Here is a 20,065-nt window from a genome sequence, read left to right as displayed (position 1 = left end):
GATCATGGCCGATCCGATCATGGACTCAGCTCCACTCCCCTGCCCACTCCCCATAACCCCTTATTCCCTTATCTCTCAAAAACCTGTCTATCTCTGCCTTAAATATATTCAATGACCCAGCCTCCACAGCTCTCTGGGACAGAGAATTACACAGATTTACAACCCTCTGAGGGAAGAAATTCCTCCTCATCTCAGCTTTAAATGAGCGGCCTCTTATTCTAAGACTATGTGCCTTAGTTTTGATTTGCCCAATGAGTGGAAATATCCTGTCATCTTCCCTCAGATCTGTATCTTAACTCCATCTACCCGCCTTGGTTCCGTGACCCTTAATACCCTTTGTCGAACCAAAATCCATCAATCGCAGTTTTGACATTTCCAATTGACCCCCAGCCTCAGCGGCTTTTTTGGGGGAGAGAGTTCCAGATTCCCACCGCCCTTTGTGTGAAGAAGTGACATCACCCCTGAACGGCCTGGCTCTAATTTTAAGGTGACGCCCCCCCTTGTTCTGGACTCCCCCACCACCGGAGGGAATAGTTTGTCTCTCGTTCTACCCTGTCAAATCCTTCAACCATCGTTAACACCTTGATTAAATCACTCCTTTAATCTTTTATATGCAGTACACCATCTATGTAGTAGTTATGTTACTGCACTAATAATCCAGGGAACTGAGTTCAAATCCCACGTTTGAGAATCTGGAATTTTAATATTATTAAAAGTGACCATGAAGCTGTTGAATTGGTAAAAGCCCAGCTGGTTCACTCATGCACTTTTAGGGGAAGGAAACCTGCCGTCCTTAACCGGTCCGGGGCCTATACGTGACTCCAGTCTCACACCAATGTGGTTGATTGTTAACTGTACCCTGAAGTGGCCGAGTGAGCATCTCAGTCGTATCAAACCATGACGGGCTCGAGAAGGCCCACCACCTCCTCCGGGGTAACCAGCGATAATAAAGAACATAAAAATTAGGAGCAGGAGAAGGCCATTCGGCCCCTCGAGCTTGCTCTGCCATTCAATGAGATAGAAACATAGAAAATAGGTGCTGGAGCAGGCCATTCAGCCCTTCTAGCCTGCACCGCCATTCAATGAGTTCATGGCTGAACATGAAACTTCAGTACCCGCTTCCTGCTTTCTCGCCATAACCCTTGATCCTCCGAGTAGTAAGGACTTCATCTAACTCCCTTTTGAATATATTTAGTGAATTGGCCTCAACTACTTTCTGTGGTAGAGAATTCCACAGGTTCACCACTCTCTGGGTGAAGAAGTTTCTCCTCATCTCGGTCCTAAATGGCTTACCCCTTATCCTCAGACTGTGACCCCTGGTTCTGGACTTCCCCAACATTGGGAACATTCTTCCTGCATCTAACCTGTCCAAACCCGTCAGAATTTTAAACGTTTCTATGAGGTCCCCTCTCACTCTTCTGAACTCCAGTGAATACAAGCCCAGTTGATCCAGTCTTTCTTGATAGGTCAGTCCCACCATCCCGGGAATCAGTCTGGTGAATCTTCGCTGCACTCCCTCAATAGCAAGAATGTCCTTCCTCAAGTTAGGAGACCAAAACTGTACACAATACTCCAGGTGTGGCCTCACCAAGGCCCTGTACAACTGTAGTAACACCTCCCTGCCCCTGTACTCAAATCCCCTCGCTATGAAGGCCAACATGCCATTTGCTTTCTTAACCGCCTGCTGTACCTGCATGCCAACCTTCAATGACTGATGTACCATGACACCCAGGTCTCATTGCACCTCCCCTTTTCCTAATGGTTGATCTTCTACCTCAACTCCACTCCCACCCCCAACCCCCCTCCCCGATCCCCGTATCCCTCGATTCCCCTGGAGTCAAAAAATCTATCGATCTCAGCCTTGAATATACTCAACAGCTAGGGGCGAGAATTCCAGAGATTCACCACCCTCTGAGTGTAGAAATTTCTCCTCATCTCGGTCCTAAATGGCCGACCCCTTAACCTGAGACTGTGACCCCTGGTTCTAGACTCCCCAGACATCCTCCCAGCATCTACCCTGCCAAGCACCTTAAGAATTTTACATGATTCAACGAGATCCCCTCTCATCTTTCTAAATTCGAGAGAGTCTGGGCCCGATCTGCTCAGTCCTGAAATATGCTTTGTGTGTAAAGGCTGCATGGAGTGGCACCAGTCTGCCATTTTGCATTGTTGTTGATGCGGTTGTGATTCATCTTATTGTTTCATTTATCTGTTTATATCTGTTTTTGTTTTGTTCTAGTTGGGTCAGTTGGTAAGTTGAAACCTTCATGCGTCATTCTGTGCGCTTCATACCGCCAGGGATTCACAGTCACAGTGTCTCACTCATCCAAACCCTTCATCCTCCATCAACCAAACGACCCGCTTACCATGGCTCCGTTGCCCCTGGCGACAGCGGAAGGCAACAGGAAGTGTTCTATTTTTTTTAAACTGAGAAGGGAGTATGGGTAATGTTGAACCAAGTGATCAGGTAAAAATATGTCTTATGTCAATTGTTAAAAAAAAAACACACATTTCTCCATAGGTTTCACAATGGAATGAGGTAATTGAAGGTTTTAAGAAAGACTTTCTAGTTTTGAGTGGGCACGAGGTTGGCCATTGTTCATGCTACGGAGAAGGAATGTCAATGTTTCTTGAGTGGGATGGTTTGTTAAGTGACTTTGCTTCCTAAAGGGAAAAAAATGCAAGAACTTGCATTTATATAGCGCCTTTCACGGCCTCAGGACATCCCAAAGCGCCTTACAACCAATGAGGTACTTTAGAGGTGTAATCACTGTCGTAACGTGGCAGTCAATCTGCGCACAGCAAGCTGCCACAAACAACAATGTGATAATGACCAGATCATCTGTTTTTAGTGATATTGTTTGAAGGATATATATTGGACAGGACACTGGGAAGAACTCCTCTGCTAGTGCTGTGGGATCTTTTACATTCACCTGAGAAAGCAGACAAGATCTCCATTAAACATCTCATCTGAAAGATGGCATCTCCGACAGTGCGGCACCCCCTCAGTACTGCATTGGGAGAGTCAGCCTGGATTTTTGTGTTCACGTTTCTGGAGCGGGACTTGAACCCAGAAACCTTCTGACTCAGAGGCAAGTGTGCTGCCCACTGAGCCACAACTGGCACTAAATATTAGCGGCGAGAGAGCTGAGGATTCCCTGGTGTTTGAGTCCTGAGCAGGTTCAAAGCTGGCCAGCACACGCAAACTTTCCCTGGCAGCGACATCGTTATAAGGGATCAGTGCAATGGAGACATGGTTGGCTTGTAGCACTTGCCGTTCCGTGGCTCAGTGGGTAGCACTCTTGCGTACCAAGCCAGGAGCTTGTAGGTTCAAGTCCCACTCCAGAGCACAGGAATCCAGGCTGACTCTCCCAGTGGAGTACTGAGGGAGCGCTGCACTGTCGGAGGTGCTGACTTTCGGATGAGACGTTAAACCGAGGCCCCGTCTGCTCTCTCAGGTGGACGTAAAAGATCCCATGGCTACCAATGGAGGAAGAGCATGGGAGTTATCCCCGGTGTCCTGGGCCGAAATCGAACCCACAACCAACTTCGGTAAAAACAGATTATCTGGTCATTATCACGTTGCTGTATGTGGGAGCTTGCTGTGCGAAAATTGGCTGCTGCCTTTCCTACATTACAAAAGTGACTACACTTCAAAAAGTACTTCACTGGCTGTAAAGTGCATTGGATGTCCGGTGGTTGTGAAAGGTGCTATCGAAATGCAAGTCATTTTTCATTGACTACTGTTGGGAGAGAGTACGAGAATTTTCTGCACAGAGTTTGTCCTTCAGTGTCACCAGAAAACAGCAAGAAATACAGGAGTGTGAGACAGCTATCGTAAGAACATAAGAAGTAGGAGCAGGAGAAGGCCACCTGACCCCTCGAGCCTGCTCCACCATTCAATAAGATCATGGCTGATCTGATCATGGACTCAGTTCCACTTCCCTGCCCGCTCTCCATAACCCTTTACTCCCTTATCGCTCAAATATCTGCCTTAAATATATTCAATGATCCAGTCTCCACAGCTCCCTGGGACAGAGAATTCCACAGATTTACAACCCTCTGAGAGAAGAAATTCCTCCTCATCTCAGTTTTAAATGGGCGGCCCCTTATTCTGAGATTATGTCCCCGAGTTTTAGTTTTCCTTATGAGTGGAAATATCCTCTCTGCATCCACCTTGTCGAGCCCCCTCATTAACCTTATATGTTTCGATAAGATCACCTCTCATTCTTCTGAATTCCAGTGTGTATAGGCCCAACCTACTCAACCTATCTTCATTGGTCAACCCCCTCATCTCCGGAATCAACCTCGTGAACCTTCTCTGAACAGCCTCCAATTGGATAAATACTTGAAAAGGAACATTTGCAGGACTACGGGGAAAGGGCAGGGGGGAAGAGTGGGACTAATTGGAGAGCTCTTTCTCAAACAGCCAGCACAGGCTCGATGGATCAACTGACCTCCTTTTGTGCAATGTGATTCTCTCACATTGCACAGAAAAGCATCGCTTCACTTGTGCTGATCAGTTGCAGAGTGTTCTATCTAACTCCAATCTGAGTTCTGCCACTCCCGGTAAACCATTCAAGGGGCTTCCTGGGTGCAAATGTTTTATACACGGGTATTTCCCTCCAGGGCTGAGACTGCGTCTCAGGGTGCGGAACTGATACGCGTGGGACTCTATCCGCCATAAAGCCATGTCCAGTCAGCTCGGTGTGCGCATGTGCACAGCCTTGCAGAGTGACAGGGAGAGTTGCTAGAAGTTTCAAGGCTGCATTAAGGGCCCTTCATTGAATCACAGAACAGTGCAGCACAGCAGGAGGCCCACTGTACCTATGCCGGCTCTTTCGAAGAGCGATCCAGTTAGTCCAACTCTCCTGCTCTCTCCCCATACCCCAGCAATTTCTTTTCCTTCAGGTACTTATCCAACTCCCTTTTAAAAGCCACGATTGAATCTGTCTCCACCACCCTCTCAGGCCGTGCATTCCAGACCCTAACCACCCGCTGCGTAAAAAACGTTTTTCCTCATGTCGCCTTTGGTTCTTCAGCCAATCACCTTCAATCTGCGTCCTCTGGTTCTCGGCCCTTCCACCAATGGGAACAGTTTTTCCTTATTTATTCTACCTAAAGCCTTCATGGTTTTAAACCTCCTCTTAGCCCGCTCTGTTCCAAGGAGAACAAGCCAGTCTGACAACGTAACAGAAATCCCTCATCCCTGGAACCATTCTTGTAACTCTTTTCTAAGGCCTTCACATCCTTCCTAAAGTGTGGTGCCCAGAATTGGACACAGTACTCCAGCTGGGACCGAGCCAGTGACAGTCTTACAATGAGCTCCTGTCTGTTCCCTGTATAATTAGCATCCTGCACCGCTCACAGAGCTGGGCCTCCTCGGTGGAACCCACAGGATTACCGCACAGCTCCCAACACCCTCGCTCCCTCTCAAAGTATTTAGGATTCTGTGGTTTTTGCTGGCAAATTAACTTCTCCTTTTTAAAGAATAAAATTGGATGTTTTCAACACCGGAACTTGGGACTGATGGAAATGGAATTGGAGAAATTAACTGCGTGGGTTCAGCACTGCGTCAAAAAGTAGAGAAAGCAGCGCGACTTTATTTAAACCGATGAGAATTATTTTGTAACACAGCGAGGGTTGTGATCTGCAACCTGAAAGGGCGGTGGGAGCAGATTCAACAGTGAAAGGGGAATTGGATAACTACTTGCAAAGGGAAGGTTTACAGGGCTACGGGGAAAGGGCGGGGGGGTGCGACTGATTGGAGAGCTCGACCAAAGAGCTGGCACAAGCTGGATGGGCCGACTGGCCTCCTCCTGTGTGCGGTTATTCTCTGATCCTGTCTGTCGTCAGTCTGCGGCGGCTCCTGTGGTAATCCCTTCTCTCTTTCTCTCTCTCTGCTTTTTTTTTTTTGCCCTCGCCAGCTCCGCCGCAGTTTGCGGTGAAGCCGCGGGACCAGGTGGTGGCGGTCGGGCGGACGGTCACGTTCATGTGCGAGGCGACGGGGAATCCCCAGCCTGCCATTTTCTGGCAGAGGGAGGGCAGCCAGGTGGGTGAATCCGGCGAGGAGCGGGGCGCTTCTGCGCGGCGGAGCGCGGCCAACGACGACTGCGCGCCGCTGTTTGCCGCGGCCCGGGACTATCCGGCGCCGTGTCGCGCTGGGGGAGGGGAGAGGGAGGCGCGCCGACCAGGGGAGAGGGAGGCAGGCGTGACGCTGACTCCGCTTCCCACGATCCCTGCCAATTCTCCAACAAAGTTGTGGGCCGTCGAGAGCCGGGTGGTTGCAGCTCAGGTCGAGGCCGGTCCTGATCGCCAACGCAAATAAATCCTACCCCGCTCAGTGCGGGGTGGGAAATTGCACCGTGCTGTCAGTGACGGAGACTCAGCGAAGTGCTACAGGCTCCGCTCCCTCCCGTTGTCGGAGCTGAGATAGCGGGACATGTTGGGGGACCTACTAGTGGCCCATTGGGCTGGGTGTTTCCACAGCTCCTGTGCGTGTGTGTCCACGCCTGGATGTGTGTGTGTGTGAGCGACTGCATGCATGCATTGGTATGCGCCGTGCATGTGTGTGTGAGTGCATGTGTTTGCTTTTTATATGTGTGTGCATTTGTGCGCGCGCGCGAGTGTGTGTATGTGTGCGTGCACGCGTGTGTTTTTGTGTGCGCGAGAGCCTGTGTGTGCACGCGATCACATGTTTTAGGGCGAGTGTGTGTTTGTGCACGTGTGTGCGAATACATGTGTGTACATACATCGTTTGCATCCAGGGTGATGTTGGGTGAGTGGCCCCCAAGGTTGACTGCCCAGCTCACACTTACACAATGGTCCCCATTACAGGACACCCAGAAGCACTGGGCCTTAATCAGGGTCAGCTCTTCAATCGGCATTCTCACCGGAATCGCCGGGGTTGAGGTGGGATAAATCCGACGCGTCTTGTCGAGCTGCTCGGTGAGATGGTCCTGCTCGCTCCCCTCCGCACCCCCACCCTCACCCTCCCCCAAGCCCTCCCGCCTCTCCACCCTCCCCCCTGCCCCCTCTACCCTCCCCTCCCGCTGCCCTACCACCCCATCCTCTCCCCACCCTCCCTTCCCCCACGCCCTCCCGCCTCTCCATCCTCGCCCCACCATCCCCTCCCTCCGCTTTCCCCAACCACCCCCTCCCCTTCCCACTGCCCTCCGCTCTCCCCACCATTCCTACCCGCCCTCCTCACCCTTGCCCAACCCCATCCTCCCTACCCCCGCCCTAACTGCGCCAGCCCAGCCGCTCCCCCGACCCTACTTCCCCCCCACCCCAACCCTGCTCTCCTCTCGCCCGCCCTCCTCCCCAACCCTCCCCCACCCCTCACGGGCTCTGCGTTTAACGATCCTTCTTGTGTTGTTTTGTTTCAGAATCTGCTTTTCTCCTACCAGCCTCCGGAACCCTCCAGCAGATTCTCCGTGTCCCAGGTGGGTGACCTCACCATCACCAACGCCCAGCGCTCTGACGTTGGTTACTACAGCTGCCAAGCGCTCAACGTCGCCGGGAGCGTCATCATCAAGGCCTTCCTGGAAGTGACTGATGGTAAGTGGGCGAGGTTTACACGTGGGTCAGGTTTAGCGACAGTGAGGTCCAGCAAACTGCCGACAACAGACTGTCCAAGCTCACGGGTCGAGGAGTGGACACGTAGGAAGAGGCCGTTCAGCCCCTCGAGCCTGTTTCTCCTTTCAATCGGATCATGGCTGATCTGTACCACAACTCCATTCCCCCCATATCCCTTGATACCGTGACCCAACAAAATTGGGGTAGGGATTAGAAGGATATACTGGTCGGGTCAGATGAGGAGAGGTGGAAAGACCTGTTAGGCCGAATGGCCTGTTTCTGTGCTGTAAATACGATGTAATTCAATGTGAAAACCTATCTGATTTTCCTTGTTCTCAATCCCCTCCTTACCTGGCTTCTCACCTTCACTAAGATGCAGGTTCAGCCATTCACCTCTTAGATGTGAGCCTTGGCTCAGTGGGCAGCACTCTCGCCTCTGAGTCAGAAGGTTGTGGGTTCAAGTCCCCCTCCAGGAACCTGAACACAAAATTCTAGGCTGACACTCGCAGTACAGTGCTGAGGGAGTGCTGCACTGTCGGAGGTGCCGTCTTTCGGATGAGACGTTAAACCGAGGCCCCGTCTGCTCTCTCAGGTGGCACTATTTGAAGAAGAGCAGGGGAATTATCCCCGGTGTCCGGAGGCCAATTCCTCCTACTTTCCTATGTTCCCTCAACCAACATCAAACATTCGCTATCAAAGACGAGCAGGGGAGTTTGGCCAATATTTACCATTAAAACCAAAACAGGTGATCTGGTCATTATCACACTGCTGTGTGTGGGAGCTTGCTGTGCACAAATTGGTTGCCGCGTTTCCCACATTACAACAGTGACTACACTTTGAAAAGTACTTCATTGGTTGCAACACGCTTTGGGACGTTCTGAGGTTGCGAAAGGCGCTATATAAATGCACGGTCTTGCTTTCTTTGAGTCAGAAGATTGTGGGCTCAAGCCCCGTGCTGCGATTTACTCCGGAGGGAGCGCTGCATTGCCGGAGGTGTTCTTGCCTGTACAGACGCCAGCTCGTTGCAAGTTATAGCTGCTGTTGCCACTGTCAAGCTGGCATTCTCTCCAGTGAACTGCCTTCCTCTGGCAGAAGGGGTCACTTCTCCCTGGGCTACTGAAGGGGGAGGCCTGACAGTTTCGGATCAGCCCGACCAATCCTGGTAGGCCCCATGGATCCTGCAGCCCCACTCTGATCCTGGTCTGCTGGCCTTTATTGCTTCCAGGGGACATGCAGCTGTGGGGCTCCCAGTGTGGCGAGATCTTTCACCATGTGTTTACATTTTCTCCTGCAGGGATACACTAGTTGCAATTAGTCCTTTAATTACAGGCCCGTCTGGGCGATAGGCATGTGGCATTTGTAAAAGAATAAAACGTAAAATAAATTGCTTCCATTTGTTTAAATTTGAATTGCCGCGTTGTTTATTTTTTTCTGTTGCAGTGATTTCGGACCGGCCTCCTCCTGTCATTCGCCAAGGCCCCGTCAATCAGACGGTTGCCGTGGACAGCACGGTGGCCCTGGGGTGCCTGGCCAGCGGCTCCCCGCCACCCACCATCCTGTGGCGCAAGGACGGGGTGCTGGTCTCCACCCATGACTCGCGCATCAAGCAGCAGGAGACGGGGTCGCTACAGATCCGCTACGCCAAGGTACGGGGGTGGGGGAGGGGGGTCTCGCCCCCTGGCGACCTCGCCACTCGCCCCGCTTTATACCGAATACCTTCCCGGGTGCATCATCTTCATCATAGGCAGTCCCTCGTGTCGAGCGTGACTTGCTTCCATGTCGAAAAGGGATGAGTTCACAGGTGTTCCAATGGATGACCTAATATTCCGGATCCCGAACTACATCCTGAAGGGTGGAAGATGCCTGTGTGTGGATTTTTTTAACGTGGGGTGACCGTTGCACACCAGCCACCACACAGGCTTTGACAGAGCTAGGCCTTGGTCCCGTGGCAAGGGTTAACCAGGACAACTGGAGACTTGCTCTGCTGCACGGGCCTAGTGCGCGCACGGATCGCAGTGTGGGCTGGGCCCGTGCTGCCACCGGGCCCTCGCCTCTCCTGGGCCCCAATCACATCGCTCTACAATCCCTCGCCGCTCCTGCGCCCCGACCTCGCCCGCTCCTGCTGTACCGGCCCACGCTCCAATCAGCGACCTGGACCTTGATGACCTCACTCTTCCTGCACCAGCTCACGCTGTACCTTGACGTGGCCCATGGCCGCCCTCGCTGCTGATGGTCTCTCGTAGGTCGGGGGGCTGCCATGCTCCGGGGGGGGGCAATGCGCCGCTCGTAACGGGTGAGCATTGCCCACCGCATGTGCCACCTGGTGTACCAGGTAGCATTAATCACTGTGTTAAAGGCTGCCAGAGAGGACAGTTCAAACACACAACGCACTGTCGGATGAGGCGTTAAACCGAGGCCCCGTCTGCCCTCTCAGGTGGGCGGAAAAGATCCCGCGGCCACTATTTCGAAGAAGAGCAGGGGAGTTCTTCCCGGTGTCCTGGCCAATATTTATCCCTCAATCAACATCTAAAAAAGGACGAATTATCCGATCATTTATCACATTGCTTGCTGTGCGCAAATTGGCTGCACTTCAAAAGTACTTAATTGGCTGGACAGCGCGTTGGGACATCCTGTCGACGTGAATGGCGCTATAGAAAGGCAGTCTTTTTCTTCAAATAATAACGGGAGGGAAATTACAGTCGGAGGCTTCCTTCGTACGAACAACTCCGACCCCCCAAAAAATTTGGGAATCTACCTGGTGGTCCCGGAGAAACGTAGGATCCCAGTCAGTGGTCTAGATTCACTGTGCAGTACACGGGGAGATGCCTGCACATACGTACGTACATGCTAGAGTCACGTGAGCCTGGACCACCAATCACGATGCAGTATTCTCATTGATAAAAATGGGAGCTCTGTTTGCACGGGCTCACACTCCTATCAATGAGAAAAACACCCACACACAGCATAATAAATGAATAAAACACCTCACATATTTAAATTAACTGAAATTAAACAGAACTAAATGTTTTAGAAAAAATAAAAGTGAAAATTTGAAGGACATGCGCTGGTCATGCGATGGGTAGATAACCCAATCTCTCCCGCGCGGATGTCCTTCTCCCGGGAATGCGGAGGATCTGTGCGGAGAACTCGAGAGAGATTGGAAAAGCCGGTTTTCAGCGCATGCACATCATGCCCCAAGGCCTTGCTGGGTCCGTGCGCACTCTGTACGGAGCCAGCGAGACCAGGATTTCAGCCCTATTATTACAAATGCCTCTGGTCACAATGCGCTGACCACCAGACGCACTCAGTAAACGCGAAGGCCTAAGAGCGAGCGCACACTGAACCAAGGCTGCGCTTAGTGTAGAATTGATTCGCCATGACATCAATGGCCAGCTCCATCAGACGGTCTGGGTCTCGGCGGCTGATAGCAATTCTCCAGAGTGGCTCGTGGGGTGTCACTTTATTAGTTACATTCCCGACTTATCTCTGCTGATGGCACGGGTTAGATACAGAGTAAAGCTCCCTCTACATTGCCCCATCAAACACTCCCAGGGCAGGTACAGCGCGGGGTTAGATACAGAGTAAAGCTCCCTCTACACTGCCCCATCAAACACTCCCAGTAACGGGGTTAGATAGGGAGTAAAGCTCTCTCTACACTGTTTCATCAAACACTCCCAGGGCAGGTACAGCATGGGGTTAGATACAGAGTAAAGCTCCCTCTACACTGTCCCATCAAACACTCCCAGGGCAGGTACAGCATGGGGTTAGATACAGAGTAAAGCTCCCTCTACACTGTTCCATCAAACACTCCCAGGGCAGGTACAGCATGGGGTTAGATACAGAGTAAAGCTCCCTCTACACTGTCCCATCAAACACTCCCAGGGCAGGTACAGCATGGGGTTAGATACAGAGTAAAGCTCCCTCTACACTGTCCCATTAAACACTCCCAGGGCAGGTACAGCACGAGTTAGATACAGAGTAAAGCTCTCTCTACACTGTCCCATCAAACACTCCCATGGCAGGTACAGCATGGGGTTAGATACAGAGTAAAGCTCCCTCTACACTGCCCCATCAAACACTCCCAGGGCAGGTACAGCACGAGTTAGATACAGAGTAAAGCTCCCTCTACACTGTCCCATCAAACACTCCCAGGGCAGGTACAGCATGGGGTTAGATACAGAGTAAAGCTCCCTCTACACTGCCTCATCAAACACTCCCAGGGCAGGTACAGCACGAGTTAGATACAGAGTAAAGCTCCCTCTACACTCTCCCATCAAACACTCCCAGGGCAGGTACAGCACGGGGTTATATACAGAGTAAAGCTCCCTCTACACTGCCCCATTAAACACTCCCAGGGCAGGTACAGCACGGATTAGATACAGAGTAAAGCTCCCTCTACACTGTCCCATCAAACATTCCCAGGGCAGGTACAGCACGAGTTAGATACAGAGTAAAGCTCCCTCTACACTGTCCCATCAAACACTCCCAGGGCAGGTACAGCACGAGTTAGATACAGAGTAAAGCTCCCTCTACACTGTCCCATCAAACACTCCCAGGGCAGGTACAGCATGGGGTTAGATACAGAGTAAAGCTCCCTCTACACTGTCCCATCAAACAGTCCCAGGGCAGGTACAGCACGGGTTAGATACAGAGTAAAGCTCACTCTACATTGTCCCATCAAACACTCCCAGGGCAGGTACAGCACGAGTTAGATACAGAGTAACGCTCCCTCTACACTGTCCCATCAAACACTCCCAGGGCAGGTACAGCACGGGTTAGATACAGAGTAAAGCTCCCTCGACACTGTCCCATCAAACACTCCCAGGGCAGGTACAGCACGGGTTAGATACAGAGTAAAGCTCTCTCGACGCTATATCACACAGGCAATTTAGCAATTAGGATCTCTCACATCAACTGTACCTGCTAACAAAATAAACCCGCATTAAAGGCACATTATACAATTAGTTATTGTACAATTTTGAAGAAAAATGTATTGAATATGTGTCTAACCCCGTGCTGTCCCTGCCCTGGTAATGTTTGATGGGACAGTGAAGAGAGAGATTTACTCTGTATCTAACCCATTGAAAGAGCTCTCCAATTAGTCCGACACCCCTGCTCTTGCCCCGCAGCATTGCAAATGTTTCTTTTGCAAGTATCTATCCAATTCCCTTTGGAAAGTTACTATTGAATCTGCTCCCAGCGCCCTTTCAGGCAGCGCATTCCAGATCACAGCAACTCGCTGCGTAAAAATGTTTCTCCTCATCTCTCCCTCTGGTTCTTTTGCCAATCTCCTTAAATCTGTGTCCCCTGGATACCGACCCTCCGGCCTGTGGAAACAGTTCCTCCCCAGCTACCCAATTAAAAGCCTTCATCATAACAGTGAATCCTCTTCTTTGTGATATACATCCCTGTTACTGATACAGGCTTTTAGAACTTCCATCTCGTGGTTCGGACTATGCACATCATTCATTTTTCTGCCTCTCTGTTCCTCAGCTGGGTGACTCAGGTGTCTACACGTGTATCGCCTCAACACCGAGCGGTGAAGCCTCGTGGAGTGCACGCGTTGAAGTACAAGGTAAAGGGCTCTTTATATCTACAGTCCCCTATCTTCCTGCACATCAAGCTGAGAAGTGTGAGGAATGGGAATAAAAACCCTCACAGTTCAGTGACACATTGTCAGCATTAAATACTCCTCGGGCAGATACAGCACGGGTTAGATATAGAGTAAAGCTCCCTCGACACTGTCCCATCAAACACTCCCAGGACAGGTACAGCACGGGTTACAGAGTAAAGCTCCCTCTACACTGTCCCATCAAACATTGCCAGGGCAGGTAGAGCACGGGTTAGATACAGAGTAAAGCTCCCTCTACACTGTCCCATCAAACATTGCCAGGGCAGGTACAGCACGAGGTTAGATGCAGAGTAAAGCTCTCTCCACATTGCCCCATCAAACACTCCCAGGGCAGGTACAGCATGGGTTTAGAGACAGAGTAAAGCTCCCTCTACACTCTCCCATCAAACACTCTCAGGGCAGGTACAGCATGGGTTAGATACAGAGTAAAGCTCCCTCTACACTGTCCCATCAAACACTCCCAGGGCAGGTACAGCATGGGTTAGATACAGAGTAAAGCTCCCTCTACACTGTCCCATCAAACACTCCCAGGGCAGGTACAGCATGGGTTAGATATAGAGTAAAGCTCCCTCTACACTGTCCCATCAAACACTCCCAGGGCAGGTACAGCATGGGTTACATATAGAGTAAAGCACCCTCTACACTGTCCCATCAAACACTCTCAGGTCAGGTACAGCATGGGTTAGATACAGAGTAAAGCTCCCTCTACACTTTTAACATTTGAAAAGCTTTCCCTGCTGCCTCAGTGTAGAATGATCCCAGATCCCGTGGTCTCTCTGACTCGAATTGTTAATGAGTGTAAGGCCAGTTTTTTGTGTGATGGCTCGGAAATGGACAGAAGTCTGCTTGAACCCATTTTACCTAGAATACTTACAGCCAGAGGTATATGCAAATCCAGGTCACGAGGTAACAGACATAACCAAATATGACATTACTTGAGTTACATTGAGTGTCCTTCACAGAAACAGGCCATTGGGCCCCACCGCTCCGTGCCGGGGTTTATGCTCCACACCAGCCCCTCCCACCCCTCTTCATCTCACCCCATCACCATATCCTTCTATTCCTTTCTCCCTCTTGTGTTTATCCAGCTTCCCCTTAAATGCATCAATACTATTCACCTCAACCACTCCCTGTGGGAGCGAGTTCCACATTCTCACCGCTCTCTGGGTAAAGAGGTTTCTCCTGAATTCCCCATTGGATTTATCAGTGACTGTCTTATATTGATGGCCCCTAGTTCTGGTCTCCCCCACAAGTGGAAACACACACCTTCTCTATGTCTACCCTATCAAACCTTTTCCATTATCTTAAAGACATCAATCAGGTCACCCCATCCTTGTTTTCTAAATTGAGACTGAGTTAACCTAAATATCTTCCCCCTACGCCTTCCTTCTTGATCATGCCTGGCGTGGATTTTGGGAGTTGTACAGAGACTTGGTGAGGCCACACCTGGAATATTGTGTTCAGTTTTGGTCTCCTAATCTGAGGAAGGATGTTCTTGCTATTGAGGGAGTACTGCGAAGGTTCACCAGATTGATTCCCGGAATGGCAGGACTGACATATGAGGAGAGACTGGATCAACTGGGTTTGTATCCACTGGAGTTTAGAAGAATGAGAGGGGATCTCATTGAAACATATAAAATTCTGACGGGATTGGACGGGTTAGAGTCAGGAAGAATGTTCCCGTTGCTGGGGAGTTCCAGAACCAAAGGCCACAGTCTAAGGATAAGGGGTAAGCCATTTAGGACCAAGATGAGGAGAAACTTCTTCACTCAGAGAGTGGTTAACCTGTGGAATTCTTTGCCGCAGAAAGTTGTTGAGGCCAGTTCGTTAGATATATTCAAAAGCGAGTTAGATATGGCCCTTATGGCCAAAGGGATCAAAGGATATGGAGAGAAAGCAGGAAAGGGGAACTGAGGGAATGATCAGCCATAATCTTATTGAATGGCAGTGCAGGCTCGAAGGGCTGAATGGCCTGCTCCTGCACCTAATTTCTATGCTTGTATGCGAGATTTGTGTTTGCTGAACCACAGTTGTCAGTCTTGAAGACCCATTCCTGATCTCATGGTCCCAACCCTTGGCCATTGGAATGCCTTTGTGATGCCACGGAAATCAGGATTTACCAGACCTGCAGGGATTGATTGACATGGCATTTTGTCGATGGCGGGGAGTGATCACACAAACTCGGGTGGAAGTCCCTGGATTTTGGATAGTTAAGGGCCGATTTGATCAAAGTTTTCAGGGGAATAGATAGAGATAAATTATTGTCGCTGGTTGGGAAGTCTAGGACTTGGGGGGTGCACTGTCTAAAAATTAGAGCCAGGCCTTGCAAGAGTGAAATTGGGAAACATTTCTACACTCAGAGCGTGATAGAAGTTCGGAACTCTCTTCCACTAATGGCAATTGATGCTGGATTGATTGTATGTTTTAAATTTGGGATTGATAGATTCATAGTTTTCTGTTAACTAAAGGTATTAAGGGCTATGGGCCAATGTCGGGTTTATGGAGTTAGGTCGCAGATCAGCCATGATCTCATTGAATGGCGGAACAGGCTTGAGGAGCTGAATGGCCTCCTCCTGTTCCTGTGTTCCTGTGTAGCATTGTTACAACATCCTGAGGCAGAAAATAACCACCTTTTCCAATGACGTGCCCTCGCCTCCCGACGGCACAGACTCTCACTGTGGTACAGGACTCCACGGGCACCCAACGCCCTCCGAGACCTCACCCGATCGGCTCAGTCTCCGTGACTGAGTCTGGACCACTTGTGTGCAGCCAAAGCCGATCGCCAGCCTTGCCCCAAGCTCAGGCCCATGTGTTCCGGGAGGGGGCCGTCTATCGGCCGGCGAGGAGGATTGGGAAACCTGGCTGGTTTTGGTTCCCATCTGTATCCCAGTGTTGGGTTCAAGGCTCGGGGTCCCCAACACTCCTGAAGTGCCCAGAAGCCTCCAGGAATTAAAGATTGATCTCCAGAACACTGCCCCGAGCAAACACAAGGAGGAAAATCATCGGGGCGTGAAAGAAAATTGTGTTTTTTTTTTTAAATCAGTCGTGTTTATTAGTTATATAAATATTGGGGGCGGGCGGATAAAGGCTGTTTGACGGATTGTCAAGAATCATCCAATTGGTGAGTCCGTTCACTTTCTGATTGGCTGTGGGGAGGCAGGGCGCCATTCTGGACAACCAATGGGCTGGGGGTGGGGCAGCTGGAGGCAGTCGGTCAGGTGATGAAACCTCCAGGGGTACGTCCAACCAGAGTTGGGAAGCTTATCCATGACCCAAGCCGAGATGAACTGAGCCAGCACAGACAGGCGATCAAACCCGGGTCTTGCCACTCCGTCGGGTTCAGTTCCACATCGCCGGCAGGGTGGAGGGGATAGTGCAGGCGCCTAATCTACTGAGGAGCCGTCGTGGGTGAACTGTGACAGTCAAAAGAACAAAATGTTGGGGGTGAAGTGTAATTCAACTGAAGGGCCACGAATGTGTCACCCCCATGATATTTAAAAATCAGAATTGGTTCCCGGTCTGGCGACGTCTCGATTTCAAAATTCTCACGCACGTTTACAAATCCCTCCATGGCCTCCCCCTCCCTATCTCTGTAATCTCCTTCAGCCCCACACCCTCCCAAGATCTCTGCGCTCCTCCAATTCTGGCCCCATGAGCTTCCCTGATTATAATCGCTCCACCATTGGCGGCCGTGCCTTTAGCTGTTTGGGCCCCAAGCTCTGGAATTCCCTCCCTCAACCTCTCCACCTCATTTAAGAGGCTCCTTAAAATCTACCTCTCACCTGTCCATATATCTCCTTATGTGGCTCAGTGCCAAATGAATGACGCTTGTGTGAAGCTCGGTAAAAGTGCTATACAAATGAAAGTTGTTGCTCATTTGTTTTATTTCCTCTGTCTCTCTCCTTGACTCACTGTGGATGTCGGCACTCCAGAATTCGGAACACCGGTCCTGTCTCCTCAAGTACCAGATCCCAACCTGATCCCCGGCGTGCCATCCAAACCGGAAGTGACGGACGTCAGCAAAAACGGGGTCACGTTGATATGGCAACCAAACACGAATGTTGGGGCTACCCCAACATCCTATATCATCGAGGCCTTCAGGTCAGTCACATATCGAAGCACGTCTCTATCCCAATTTGGTATTGTCGCTCTGAAAGGTGCTGATTCTCCTTGGGGCAGAGATTCCCGAGCGCTCCCACCCCGTCTCCCCCTGCCTCCCCCCCCGCCGGACCTCCATCACGCATGAGTTAGTAGGAGGGGGTGAGGGGACCATTTTCCCAATCTCACCTGATGTCCACAGTGGAAGGTTGCCCACCCTCCTGGATTGTCCTGGAGGTCGACCGGAAATAGCTGCGAGCAACACGGGGGGGAAAATAAATAACGGGATTGCTCCTTCCCTGTCTCGCTTCGCACTGGGCCCAGGATGCAGTGGGGGGGCCTTGGCCTGTGTGCGCTCTGGGAGGACCCATGCGATGGATAGGGTGATTTCTGGAGCGCAGAGCATTGGGTATGGTAGCCGCCATTACTGACTGGTTGATCTATCAGGTGACCAATGGCGGTTGAGTGGGAGCGGGGCGGCAGCAGGCAGGAGTGATGAAAGCTCCCTGAATCCAAGCAGAATTGGGAATCCTTTGTCCACACACACACAGACATACACAGACTCACACACGTCCTGGTGTCACTGGATAGCGAGCGGGAGCAAGGGCGTCAAGGGTTATAGAAACATAGAAAATAGGTGCAGGAGTAGGCCATTTGGCCCTTCGAGCCTGCACCACCATTCAATAAGATCATGGCTGATCATTCACCTCAGTACCCCTTTCCTGCTTTCTCTCCATACCCCTTGATCCCCTTAGCCGTAAGGGCCACATCTAACTCCCTCTTGAATATATCCAATGAACTGACGTCAACAATTCTCTGCGGCAGGGAATTCCACAGGTTAACAACTCTCTGAGTGAAGAAGTTTCTCCTCATCTCAGTTCTAAATGGCTTACCCCTTATCCTTAGACTGTGTCCCCTGGTTCTGGACTTTCCCAACATCGGGAACATTCTTCCTGCATCTAACCTGTCCAGTCCCATCAGCATTTTATACGTTTCTATGAGATCCCCTCTCATTCTTCTAAACTCCAGTGAATACAGGCCCAGTCGATCCAGTCTCTCCTCATATGTCAGTCCTGCCTTCCCAGGAATCAGTCTGGTGAACCTTCGCTGCACTCCCTTAATAGCAAGAATGTCCTTCCTCAGATTAGGAGACCAAAACTGAACACAATATTCCAGGTGAGGCCTCACTAAGGCCCTGTACAACTGCAGTAAGACCTCCCTGCTCCTATACTCAGATCCCCTAGCTACGAAGGCCAACTTACCATTTGCCTTCTTTACCGCCTGCTGTACCTGCATGCCAACTTTCAATGACTGATGCACCATGACACTCAGGTCTCGTTGCACCTCCCCCTTTCCTAATCTGCTGCCATTCAGATAATATTCTGCCTTCATGTTTTTGCCACCAAAGTGGATAACCTCTCATTTATCCACATTATACTGCATCTGCCACGTGTTTGCCCACTCACCTAACCTGTCCAAGTCACCCTACAGCCTCGTAGTGTCCCCCTCACAGCTCACACCGCCTCCCAGCTTAGTGTCATCTGCAGACTTGGAGATATTACACTCAATTCCATCATCCAAATCGTTAATGTATATTGTAGATAGCTGGGGTCCCAGCACTGAACCCTGCGGCACCCCACTAGTCACTGCCTGCCATTCTGAAAAGGACCCGCCTATCCCAACTCTCTGCTTCCTGTCTGCCAACCAGTTCTCTATCCACGTCAGTTCAATACCCCTAATACCTTGTGCTTTAATTTTGCACACCAATCTCTTGTGTGGGGCCTTGTCAGAAGCCTTTTGAAAGTCCAAATACACCACATCCACTGGTTCTCCACTCTACCAGTTACATCCTCAAAAAATTCTAGGAGATTTGTCAAGCATGATTTCCCTTTCATAAATCCATGCTGACTTGGACCGATCCTGTCACTGCTTTCCAAATGTGCTGCTATTTCATCTTTAATAATTGATTCCAACATTTTCCCCACTACTGATGCCAGGCTAACCGATCTATAATTACCCGTTTTCTCTCTCCCTCCTTTCTTAAAAAGTGGTGTTACATTAGCTACCATAGGAACCGATCCAGAGTCGATAGACTGTTGGAAAATTATCACCGATGCATCCACTATTTCTAGGGCTACTTCCTTAAGTACTCTGGGATGCAGACTATCAGGCCCCGGGGCTTTATTGGCCTTCAATCCCATCAATTTCCCTAACACAATTTTCCGCCTAATAAGGATTTCCTTTAGTTCCTCCTTCTGACTAGACCCTCGGTCCCCTAGTATTTCCGGAAGGTTATTCGTGTCTTCCTTCGTGAAGACGGAACCAAAGTATTTGTTTAACTGGTCCGCCATTTCTTTGTTCCCCATTATAAATTCACCTGAATCTGACTGCAAGGGACCTACGTTTGTTTTCACTAATCTTTTTCTCTTCACATATCTATAGAAGCTTTTGCAGTCAGTTTTTATGTTCCCAGCAAGCTTCCTCTCATACTCTATTTTCCCCCTCCTAATTAAACCCTTTGTCCTCCTCTGCTGTTTACAAAATTCTCCTAGTCCTCAGGTTTGCTGCTTTTTCTGGCCAATTTATATGCCTCTTCCTTGGATTTAACACTATCCTTAATTTCCCTTGTTAGCCACGGTTGAGCCACCTTCCCCGTTTTATTTTTACTCCAGACAGGGATGTACAATTTTTGAAGTTCATCCATGTGATCTTTAAATATTTGCCATTGCCTATCCACCATCAACCCTTTAAGTGTCA

The 20,065-nt window shown here is 50.3% G+C and overlaps 1 protein-coding gene across 1 annotated transcript in view; it reads left to right on the top strand.

Annotated features, from left to right (window-relative positions):
* The window catches only part of robo1 (roundabout, axon guidance receptor, homolog 1 (Drosophila)), an 809,035-nt gene that overhangs the window by 712,684 nt on the left and 76,286 nt on the right, over positions 1-20,065 (top strand). The window contains exons 8-12 of the mRNA XM_070892873.1: positions 5,928-6,052; positions 7,389-7,560; positions 9,019-9,224; positions 13,072-13,153; positions 17,143-17,311. Coding sequence (XP_070748974.1) covers positions 5,928-6,052; positions 7,389-7,560; positions 9,019-9,224; positions 13,072-13,153; positions 17,143-17,311 — 754 coding nt within the window. The remainder of the gene's footprint in view (positions 1-5,927; positions 6,053-7,388; positions 7,561-9,018; positions 9,225-13,071; positions 13,154-17,142; positions 17,312-20,065) is intronic.

The sequence above is a fragment of the Pristiophorus japonicus genome, chromosome 11 (assembly GCF_044704955.1).
Source record: "Pristiophorus japonicus isolate sPriJap1 chromosome 11, sPriJap1.hap1, whole genome shotgun sequence".
Lineage (NCBI taxonomy): Eukaryota > Metazoa > Chordata > Chondrichthyes > Pristiophoridae > Pristiophorus > Pristiophorus japonicus.
This window is presented reverse-complemented; position numbering and strand designations above follow the sequence as displayed.